At 31.7% G+C, this 12,541-nt stretch overlaps 1 protein-coding gene and 1 pseudogene across 1 annotated transcript; one reads left to right on the forward strand and one right to left on the reverse strand.

Moving 5' to 3' along the window:
* Window positions 1-785: 785 nt before the first annotated feature.
* LOC109170068 lies at window positions 786-2,858 on the reverse strand (annotated as a pseudogene).
* Window positions 2,859-11,071: 8,213 nt separating this feature from the next.
* LOC109169821 (ATP-dependent DNA helicase RRM3-like) lies at window positions 11,072-11,869 on the forward strand. The gene has a single exon (XM_019318712.1). The coding sequence runs from the start codon at window positions 11,072-11,074 to the stop codon at window positions 11,867-11,869; it is 798 nt and encodes a 265-aa protein (XP_019174257.1).
* Window positions 11,870-12,541: the final 672 nt, after the last annotated feature.

Genomic DNA, 12,541 nt, shown 5'->3' on the forward strand with positions numbered 1-12,541 from the left:
ATTATATGTTCGTTTGACAATATAAATATCTATATAACATGATACACCATTGGTTTATGATTTACAACAATGTTAGTCATTTCTTTTATTTAAGAGAACAGTACCATATTGGATGTAAACCATGGTCCAACCATATAACGATTGACAAATAATTGATAGCTGATTAGCTTAGCATATAGGTGATTATATTAGTTGTTTTGACCATAGGTTAGTATCAAAGGTTTTAGTAAATTAATTGCTTACTCTTAAGTTATCACATGTAAAATGACTTATAAGAGCACCTGCTATATTTTACTATTTATTTTGAAGAATAAAATTAAGACTCTAGTTATTTAAAATTGTCATCTTAGTATTTACTAATGTATTATTCTAAATTAACAATCCAATTAAATTGATTAAATAATTTATTTGATAGTTATAATTTTAAACTTAACTATTATAAAAATTGTTTATTAGCCTTCTGATTTGAACCAGGTCAACTAGTTTACCTCATTGTAAAATCAGAATACAATATTAATGTAAGTTAAAAAAAAAAAAAAAAAAAAGAACAGGTACACAAAGCTAAACTCTGAATCTTTTTAGCCATCTGTGTATATGTTGAAGCTAAGCATTAAATCTTGAATTATTATAACCCATATCTGCCATACATTACTTATAAGTTATAACATGTCGAAGCATTAAATCTTGACCAACAATAATGGTACAATACTACAATAACTACAAAATCATTTACAGATAACAGAAGACTTAAAATCACTGTACTAGTACACCCACACACTAATTACTCACAATAAACACCAGGAAAACAAATTCCAAGTGGACTATTATCCTTTGTAACAGCTAGCGTCAATGAAATACACGACAAACATTATCCCTACCTGGAAACCAAATTCCAAGTACAATTTTTGTTATGATGAGGAAAACCCACAATCATTATTCTAAGACGTGTAATAAATAAACCTGGACTTGTGACTTATTATAATGTTGCATTCACATGGTTTTGGCACCATCTTCAATGGCGACCAGCTCCCTCAACCGAGCCTGCAACTGTTCGAAATCGTCGTCGCCCTTAATGAGGCTGAGCCGCACATAACGATCCTCGGCGCTGAACATGCTGCCTTCTCGCCCTATGATCTTCGCCGCTTTCAGGACTGCATTGCAATCTGTTTCTTCCTCCCTTAAACACTTCACCCATGCATACGCTGCAAGTTCATACACTCTACGTTTATTCCCAGTTTCATCAATGGAAATCAAGAACAAAACCTTGTACTATACCTGGAGAGGGTCCTCGAATTTTCTCGAAAAAATTGCAGTACTTTGGAGAAATTTCTTGGAGGGAGAATCTATGAGACTGGGATATGATCTGGCTCAGCTTTTCCCATCTGTTCTTCATTTTTTCATAGGAAAAGTTGAAGATTCCCCTCCCATCACCCTGGAGGACTGTTTTCAGGATAGTCATAGCCCTCAACTGTGTCTCCTTTGAAATTCCCAGTTCTGCTTCGTTTATATACGACACCATGTTTTCATACACACTCTTATCTTTTACAATTGCCCACCTGCGTTACCAAAAAACCAAGAAAATGAATAATAACCCGTTGAACATATAAATAAATAAATAAATATATATATAGAATAAGAACAAAGTTCAGTTGTGTATTTAAGCCTTTTAGTTAAGACGAAACATTACCCTAATCTGCTTCCAGCATGGCCGGTGAGCTTGGAGAGGGTGAAAATGGAAAGATGTTCATCAGCGGCAGCAGGGATGGGTGTGAAATGAGGCCAGTAATAAGCTCGATCATAAATTGTCCTTGTAAAGGGACCTCCAACAACCGGCGCCGTCAAATGGCCATCTGGATTGTTGGGCGAAGTTACAAACTCGATCACATTTCCAGCTGCATCGGTATCATTGTTCAACAAAGACGGATCTCCTTTGTATTCATAATATTTGGTCTCAAAATATTGAGTCTGCGTCTTATAAAGCTGTGGATCGGACAAAAAGAAAACCAAATGAATTGAAGGAACCTTTCGTTCTATCTCAACTAAATTTAGTTTAATTTAATAAGGAGAGTCTGATCTGATCTGTACCGGGTAAAAGGGGATTTTGGCGACGACTTTTGCCGGTGAAAGGGAGGAGGAGTTTTCCAAAGAAAGAGCATAAACAGCCGCATTACATAGTTGAGTTGAACCGACACCAAAGACGATATATTTGCCGTCGGTGATTGCATTTCCGGCAACGGCGTGCACTTTCCGGATGTAATTTTCCAGTTCTTGGGAGGAAGATGAACCATCTGCATATGTATAGCTCATCCGATGCCATCCTGACAAAACCACCGCACTGCTAGCTGCATTTTGCACCCAAAAAGGCTCCAGAAACAAAGGATCCCCACTGCTCAATCAACATGAATTTAAATAATATATTAGAGCTAGTATAATTATTATATATTTTAAGTTGGTAAAAGTTTTAATACATGTAATAGAACTCAAAATTTTCCCACCAATTCTAACATGTATAGAGATGGAGAGCATATATGCATGCATACCTGTCAGCATCAGCAAAGCAGTCAGGCAATAAGAGAGAGCAATCATGACCAGAATAGCAGTTGTGGCACTCACACACAGGTGTAATACCATCATCACCAATCTTCCCGTCGATATACGCTCTGCCATGGCCGGAGCACTCAAGCGCCGCCACAGTCTCCGCCGCTGCCGCCGCGTCCTGGCTCCACTTCAGCTGCCGGAGCCCCCACTCCCCCATACAAAATATTCGCAATGAACAAAATATTAAGCAGTACGGAAAGCAGAAGGCAAAACGCATAGCCAAACCCCTGCATCGCTTCGCCCATGCTCTCTCTATTCACCAAGATTCTTATCTGAGGTTGTATAGTTGCATGTTCGAATAGTGCAGTGGACCATAGATATATATAGATAATAGATTGTGACATTTTTTTTTTTTTTTTGAATGCTACTAGCTCTATTACAATGTAGTATCTGTTCATATACTTTCTCAACCTACTGAAACACAAAGAGCTAATAACGCCTCCACTGAGGCTCGAACTCACAATCTTCCAAATGGAAGTCCAACCCGGGTACCATTGGACCACATAGTCCTGGTAGATTGTGACATTTAAATGTTTTTTCTTTCATAAAATAAACCAATGCACTAGTGACGTTTGTAGTTTTACAATTGTATTTTGAGTTAATTCTACAAACGGTTGTTGACTATTCACATTTATTACTTTTTATTCTCAATTTTTTGATTGGACCATAAATTATTCATTGATTATTAACTTTTACCAATTTTTATTATTGAACTCTTGATTTTGTTTCAAATTTAGTTCACATGTTAAATATTCATTTATTAAATATTAAATTTAAAGACACATTTACACTAACAATGAATTAAATGTATTAAGTTTGTGAATTTGTTCAATGTATTAAGACTAATCTCAACAAGTCAATATATTAAGTTATTTATTATAGCATGCCAGAAAGTAAAACGTGTTTAATTAAGATTAAACTACATTGCTGATGCTTAAAAGCAGGCTTGTTGAACACTTCTAAGTTTCAATAACTTATTACACGTTTGTCATATGATATATGCAACGTGTAATTCTCCAATTGAACATAATATTATATTTATAAAAAAAAATAGTCAAATAGACACTCACATTTTACTTAAAAAGTCAATTAGACTCCTACACTTTGTGTAATTATAATGTTACACCATCAACAATTTATTTAAATACAATAAAGTCCAAAATTAGTTAGTGATATGCTATCACAAGTCACTAGGGTTCCGGCAACCCACCGGTGACATTTCAGACAACAAAAGCAACTGCGACCGACAAAAGGTCTCTGCCTCGCTGGTCGCTTTGTTGTCTGAAATGTCACCGAAATGTCTTATATCATGGGCTCGGGTTCCTCAACCAATCAGCCAGATCGAGACCAAGCGTAAAAGGTTGAGAGCAGAAGCTCACTAAGCCAATCGATCGCCTAACTCCCAAGTCAGATCGAGCAGATGTTCTTCTCAAATCGGATCAAGTCAAGAATGGACATCCACTATATGTGGAGGCGGATCCGAGCAAGTACTGTGTTCAGTACATACAGGTAAGTATGTTGGGGTATATTCTCTATCATTAATTATTAGTTTAATTATCATAATAATTATTAGTCAATTATATATATTAATATCTGTGTAATTAATTATTAATCAATTAACTATTAAAAAAAACTTTGCTTGAAATTAGTAAATGCAGTTATTATTTACTTAAAGTTATTTTAAATATTTAGTTGGTTTAAACTTTGTAATGATATATATATAGATGATGGATATATTAGGAACGGGATCGGGGCAAACCGATCCGGGAGGGCCGGCACGAAGGGCCTAGGGTGGCCTCGGCCTACGTTGGCCCAGGAGCATCAGACGGCCTCGGGTGCCCGCGTGGACCCGGTCAAGGCGCGATCCAATCGCCCTGCGAGAATAGGGGGGTTGGTTGGGAGGTTAGTTAGTATAAAAAGAGTGATTATTGTCTGGGTTAGGACATCTACTTCTGAGTATTATTATTACATTTTATCTTGTAATCCTTCTATAAACATTATCAATACAAAGTTGTCCCCGTGACACACATTCAACGTCTTTTCCTATCCCTTATTTATCGGATTTAGTAATTCGGGTCTACCCCGGGTTAATTAAATCCATCAATATATATATATATATATATATATATATATATATATATATATATATATATGGATAATATTTTATTTTGGAGAAATCTCAACCAAATTGATTGAACATATAACTTGAGTAATTACAAGATTTCAAGTCTCTTCACTTGGAGCATATATATACAAATAGTGACTACAAACTTTTCTGTAAATCAAAGATTTAATAATTTTAGTTTCGGTAATTTCTTAACTTTTACTGGAATGAAATAGAATTAATTGGTAAGGGATGATGAAATTGGATGCAAGCATGCAACCATCAAAGTTGATGGTAAAATCACGTCAAACTATTATATGAGAATTGAATTGAAAAATGTTACAATAGTTCAGCAGTTCACAATTATATTAAATTAAAATGTAACTCCAGTCGATTCTTTAAAATTGAATATAGTAATTTTTATGCAAATTTCACCTACATGATAGTTCTTATCTTAATATTAGCATTGTCTAATTTATTTTAGAAAAAAAAAATTTAGCTTTTAAAATTTGAGTTTATATCGTTCCGACCCCTAACATTTATTGTTACCTCATATAACCTTAAAATTTTATTATTTGGAAGTATTATTTCTGATACAATTATAAGGTGTTCCCTTTATCTATTTGTTTGTTGCCTCTAATCTTTATCATTCAATTTGAACTTTTTTTGTTTTAATGTGAAAGTACATATACACATATATATTAGAAGAAAATACAATATGTAACAACCAATTGTTTAAAAAAAAAAAAAAAACATATGAAAGGAGGGAAAGGGCCGCGGGATCAGAGCAAGTAACCAAATTGTCTCGTCTAATATGGAGTGTAATATGTTTTTAAGATTAAAAAGGAAAAGTAAACTAAGGTACGTAACTCTTATCTACCCTTAATGATTTTTTATTTTATTTTATTTTTATATAAATTGCTTTCTCCTTACGAATTGTGTTACTTCACATGACAATGCTACAGTGTTACAAAATCTTACAGTATTATAATTGTAAGTACATATTTAACAATAATTATTTAAAAAAAAATAATTAGCAAACTGTAGATATATAACAAACATCTTCTTGTTTTGTTCTCAAATTAAAGTATGTAGAGTGTGGGACCAGGATGGCGCATGCATTATCCATATGCTTGAATCTTTCTACATTTTTAAGGCTGAAAATGGAATCTTGAAAAAGAAGAAAAAGAAAAGAGAGTTTTGAGTGTTGCAGCAGGAAAATTCAACTACCAGTGGAGAATGGAACCGGGACTGGGAGAACACAAAAGCTTCGTAAGTAACGAGGTTTAGGGGTCGTTTACTTATTCTATATTTTTCTTTTTCTTTTTTTTTTTTCTAATTTTTTATTTCTCCAATTTCTCAATATATTTTTTTAATTTTTTTATTTCTCTAATTTTCTAATTTCATTTTACATTATACAACTTTAAGATAAAAATAAATTTAATATAAATACGTAAAATGTAACAAAAGTCAATAAAACATATCATTAAATAAATTACAACAAAGATAATAATAATAATAATAATAATAATTATTATTATTATTATTATTATCCTTTTTTTCTTTTATTATAAAGTATAAATTTTATGAATCTACGGCATAGAAATTATGGATTTACAGTATAAAAACAATATAGAAATTATGGATATGGAACCGTGCTCACCTTGCTCACAGCATAACATTCCCACAAAAATAACTTTGGGCATATTCAATAGTGAGATTTTTGGATGGTTTTTGAGGTGGCAACTAGGAGAGAGGGGAATGAGAAAGAGAAGAGGGAAATAGAGAGAGGGGGGAAAAAAAGAGGAAAAAGACTAATCTGACGTCGAAAAAAAATAACAAAGGGCTTTGACGCGCCAGCTAGCGCGATCTGTGCATCCCACGCACGCCACCGCGCCTTTTCATTTATCTTTTTCTCTCCAGCGGGTCTCAAAAAACTATCATGTGCAAGAGGAGTTCAAAAATTCTCTATCATCCACATCACTCACATTTCTTCAAAAAGTGGTCCAAAAGCCACTAATGTGGATGGCCTTAGGGATGTTGTGCACACGGTTCAATCTTAATTTCAACCTTAAGGTGTAACACTACTCACGCATGATTTTTCATTCCTCCATTTAGAAAAATTTGTTTATAACTTTTTCAAAATCATTAAGAAAAGTAGACAATGGAGATAAAATAAGAATTTGAAGAAATAAATTTAGTAAACAAATTTTTTATTTTTTATTATTCTACTTCTCCAATTTTATGTTTTTCTTAAAAAATCCTCTAATTATTCATTTTGATAAAGACCCCTTTAGATTTTCTAATTTTTCATTTTGGCCTTAAAATTTTATCTCGGGATTTAATCAGCACGTGATTCACGCTACGTCAGTTTGTGGAGGCGCGTGTCCATTATTCTATGGACCATGGTCCACACATTTATGTGAACCATAAGTAAAATATACATTTTTAATATACTAAAAGTACATTATTTGTATACATAAAGTACATTATTTGAAAGCATATGACTTTTTTATATATATTATCAAATAATATACATTCAGTACACAAATAATATATTTTTAATATATTAAAAATGCATACTGTATTCATGGTCCACACAGCTATGTGGATCATAGTACACACAATAATTTGCCTGTCATTTCCTTCAAAGAGTTATTTATTTATTATTATTTTTTAAAGCGTTTTGATACGGCAAATGCTGGGCTAGGGGCCTTTAGTCAAGCCCATCTTATTATGTGAATAGGCCTTTTATGCAGAATTGCAGACCATGCCCATTTTATTGTTTAGATTTTTTTAATTTTTTTTTTTTGAAACAACTCTATAGACTTAAACTTGAGATAATTGTGTTTTTGGTCCATCGATTATTGATCATTATGTAATTTAATTCTTTATTTTTATTTGGAAAAATTGCACTTTTCGTTTCTATGTTATACGATAATTTATAAATCGTTCTTTTACGACTTTACTTACAAAATATTATGCACGAAATTAGCAACATTATTATAACTTAGGAACGAAAAAAGTTAATAAAAGAATGAAAAGTGCAACGCCAATAATAACTTATGGGAAAAGTGAGCACGACTAACACTTAGGGCCGAATTCTACGATTACCTATAACTTATGGGCTAAAATGAAATTTTCCTTTTTATTTTAGTCAATATAATTCTTAATTATTTTTGTCATGCTGTAAATTTAGTCTATCAAACTATCAAAGTATAAAACAGTGAATTAAGTCTCTCAAAGTTTTAAAACAAAAGCTAAATTAGCTAATATAGGTAAATTATAGAGGGACTAAATTAATTTGTTTAGACATTGAGGGACTAAATGTACACATAACAAAATAATTAAGAATCATATTAACTAAAATTGAAAATAAATGACTAAATTGCATAATAGTTTAACATTTGAGAAACCAAAATAAAAATATGGTTATCCCTTCAAACAATTGAACTATGACAATTAACCCCTCAAACTTTTTTGGAGATGAATTATTAAAATAAAAAAAAAAAAAAAGGAAAAGAAATAAAAGATCAAGTTTCATCAACTTCTTAATTTGTAATTTTATATCAACATTTTATTAGTCTTGCAAATTATTCAGATCAAATATTAAGATATTCACATTTGATTCATTTTATTATTTAAATTTCCATAAGTTCAATCTTGACTCCAAGCCAATCGAATCCACACATTTATTAGATTAATATCGTGAATTGAATGAATGAATACCTCTAAGGCTTCCCTGCTCTTTAAATGCAGACACTTGCAAGTATACATCGAAGAAGTTTTTTATTTTATTTTATTTTATTATGTCACTTGTATTGTAAGCTTGCAAACATATATAAAAGTTGTCATTTGGCACCTTTTGTACTTGTTCTCTTTTTTTTTTTTCTTTTTCTTTTTTCTTTAAAAAAAAACTATTATTATTACTATTAAGAGTGCATTGAAATTATAGACATGAAAAATTAGTACCCACATTTGAAAGTGAGTTTGAATTGTAGGAACATAAAGAAAATAGTTAAGAAATTGTAAATTTAATTATGTGGAAGTATGACAAACTTTTGAAAGTGAGGTTGTATTATAGAGTAATAGTTATACCATGAACCTGGGTCCACAATACACAATTTACATACTAAATATTCACAATTTACATACTGAATGTTCACAATTCAAATTGTGAACATTCAGTATATAAATTGTGAGTATTTAGTATGTAAAATTGTTAACATTTAATATGTAAATTGTGTACTTTTAGATTTGGCTCTACTTTACAAGGTGGACCCGAGTGCATAGAATAATTTGTCATTACCGAAGTAAGAATAGCCTAGGAGCAAGCTCAATAGTAAAACTAAAATATCTTATTTTTAAGATTGGGGATTCAACCTTTTGAGAGAAGAAAATATCTGATTTTTTTTTTTTTTTGGGTTTTCTCATCTCCAATTAATAAGCACCTAATGGACAGTTGGACACACTCCGTCATAGCCACGCATGACGTCTTTTTAAACCACCCCCCAAAAAAAAAAAAAAAAAAGAATTTGACAAAAACTCACAATTAGTTTCTTCTCTTCTCTCATCACTCATTGATATAAAAATCATATGACAAAAATCTATGAAAGATCCTATTTTTTTTAACCAATCATCATGCTCCTCTAATGCCGATGACAATTCTGCGTCTTTAAATTGACATTTGACAATAACGCAGACATGCGAGTGGTTGATTTTTCATGCTGCAACACTCAAAACTCTTTTTTCTTTTTATTCTTATTTTTTCAAGATTCCATTTTCAGCCTTAAAAATGTTGAAAGATTCAAGCATTTGGATAATGCAAGCGCCATCCTGGTCCCACACTCTACCTACTTTAATTTGACAAGAAAACTAGAAGATGTTTGTTATATACAGATTGATAATTAGTTTTTTTTTTTTTTTTTTTTTTTTAAATTATTGTTAAATATGTACTGTACAATTATAATACTGTCTAAGATTTTGTAACAATGTAGCATTGTCATGTGAAGCAGACCGATTCGTAAGGAGAAAGCAATTGAAAAAAAAAAAATCATTAATGACATATAAGAGTTACCTACCTTAATTATACTAGTCAACTGATTTACTTTTCCTTTTTAATTTAAAAACATATTGTGCTAGATTTTTATTTTTATTTTTGGTCAAAAGCATAATCAACTTTCATTATCAAACATCAAAGCACTTACAATTGGAGGAAAATCAGTCCAAACTATACAATCATGCATGGAACCAGATGCCCTAACTAGTGCCTGGGCAATTTGATTCGCTAAACGTTTAACAAAATATAAGTGCAAATCAACAATAGATTCAGCAAGAACTTTAATATCGTCTAAAATGAGGTCAAAATAAGAGCCACCTGTGTCGCCATGCAAGGCATCAATTTGGTTAATAAGTCAATTTAATACGAATTTTTCTTGCTCACTTTCCCTCCTCTCATATGTTTTTTTAATAATTGGTTGTTACATATTCTATTTTCTTCTTATTCTCTCAAATATTGTCTACTAAACCATTGAGGTAAACCCATACGAGTTATTCTATTTTCTTCTAATATTATGTGTATATGTTTCTCACTAAAAAAAAAAAAAAAAAAAAAAGAAGTTCAAATTGGATGATAGAGATTAGAAGCAACGTAACAAACAAATAAATAATGGAAACACCTTATAATTGTACCACAAATAATACTTACAAATAATAAAATTTTAAGATTATGCCATGTTTAGTAAAAAAAAATTGGCCTATTGATAAATTTTAGCTTATTTGATCACAATTAATTATTATTTTTTTTAATGCAACTATTAATTGTTTGATTTAGTTAAAATATCAATATAAGTGTTTGGTTAATTAGCTTTTTGCAACTCTAAAATGCTAAAATTCAAAAAGCTACTCCAAACAACTTTTTTCAATTAGCTTTTTTCAAAAAAGAAATTATATCAAACAGCTATCAGCTAACAGCTAATTTACCAAACACTTTTCTACAACAGCTAATGTTATCAACTAGTTATACCTTCTAATTAACACAATCAGCTAACAGCTATCAGTTAACCGCCATTTATCAAATGGGTCTATATGATATAACAATAAATGTTAGGGGTAGGACTTAGGAGTGATATAAATTCAAATTTTAAAAGCTAAAGTGTTTTATTCTTCTTCTTCTAGAATAGATTAGACAATGCTAAGATTAAGACAAGCACTATCATGTAGGTGAAATTTGCATAAAAATTACTATTTTCAATTTCAAAGAATTGACTGGAGTTGCATTTTAATTTAGTTGTCAACTATTGTAACATTTTTCAATTCAATTCTCATATAATAATTTGACGTAATTTTACCATCAACTTTGATGGTCGCATGCTTGCATCCAATTTCATCAACTTTCTATATAAATGCTTATTGGCTACTGTGAGGTCTAAAAAATGGATAGCACTTGCAACTGCAAGTTCAGGAATTGCAGCATCTATTTTACCAGGTGGTCGTACTGCTCATTCTACATTCAAAATACCAATTGATGGAGATAATAAGTACGTCTGTAATATTGGAAAACGAACTGCAGAAGCTACTTTATTAAAAAAATGTAGATTGATTCTTTGGGATGAAGCCTCTATGGCTAACCACTGGGCTATTGAAAGTGTTGATACAACGCTTAGAGATATTATGGACACAGATCAAATTTTTGGAGGAAAGGTGGTTGTTTTTGGAGGTGATTTTCGACAAACATTACCAGTTATTAGATATGGGAAGAAAGAAGATTTTATTGAAGCAAGTTTGGTTAAATCACCATCAATCTGGCCAAACATCCAACGATTAAAATTGGTCCAAAATGTTCGTGCAAATGAGGATCCAGCATTTTGTGAGTACTTGATGAAGATTGGCAATGGAACTGAACAATTTATTGGTCGAGACAAAATTAAGATTCCATCCTCATTCATTATTCCATGTCCGGATGAAGATATTTCTCTTGATGCTTTATTTCAATCCGTATATCCTGACTTAACATGTTTCGGGAATGATCCTTATTCATTAATGAGCAGAGCCATCTTAACAACTAAGAATGAGATTGCAGATGAAATTAATTCTATCTTAATAGATAGATTCCCGGGCGAAAGTAAGTGCTATGTTAGTTTTGATGAACCACTTAATTCGAACTAGTTGCATTGTAAAGATTATTTACACACTTTATCCCCTGCTGGCCTACCCCCTCACAAGTTACTTCTGAAGAAAAATTGTCCTATAATTTTATTGAGAAATCTGAATCCAGCTGAAGGATTATGCAACGGGACGAGATTAGTTTGTGATTCATTTGAAGATCATCTCATCAGTTGTTTCATTGCAGTTGGGGAATACAAAGGAAAACATGTCTTCATTCCAAGAATTCCTCTTGAGCCATCAAAGGATGAAAATTGTCCGATACCCTTTAAAAGAACCCAATTCCCTGTTAAAGTGTGTTTTGCCATGACAATTAACAAAGCTCAAGGGCAAACATTAGATTTTGTTGGAATCTACTTAAAAGAGCCAATTTTTAGTCATGGACAATTGTATGTTGCTATGTCTCGGGCAAAAAAAGCAGAATCGGTCAAGATGATTATATTCAGTGATGATGGTCACAGCAAACTGACCAATATTACAAATAATATTGTTTATCAAGAAATCTTGGATTACATATCTCAAACAACTATTGCACCAGACAAAAACTAACATCATGCTTGATGTTTATTGATGTTAGTTTTGTTTACCCTCTTATTTCAAATTTAAATAAATTACACTTTCATATACTAATTATTTCCAACTGACAACTATTTATCTCACATGTGCCACATGATT

Source organism: Ipomoea nil, unplaced genomic scaffold (genome assembly GCF_001879475.1).
Source record: "Ipomoea nil cultivar Tokyo-kokei standard unplaced genomic scaffold, Asagao_1.1 scaffold3321, whole genome shotgun sequence".
NCBI classification, from domain to species: domain Eukaryota; kingdom Viridiplantae; phylum Streptophyta; class Magnoliopsida; order Solanales; family Convolvulaceae; genus Ipomoea; species Ipomoea nil.

Bases quoted from the DNA above. Each gene is read 5' to 3' on its own strand.
- LOC109169821 (XM_019318712.1), top strand. From the start codon at position 11,072: ATGCTTGCATCCAATTTCATCAACTTTCTATATAAATGCTTATTGGCT.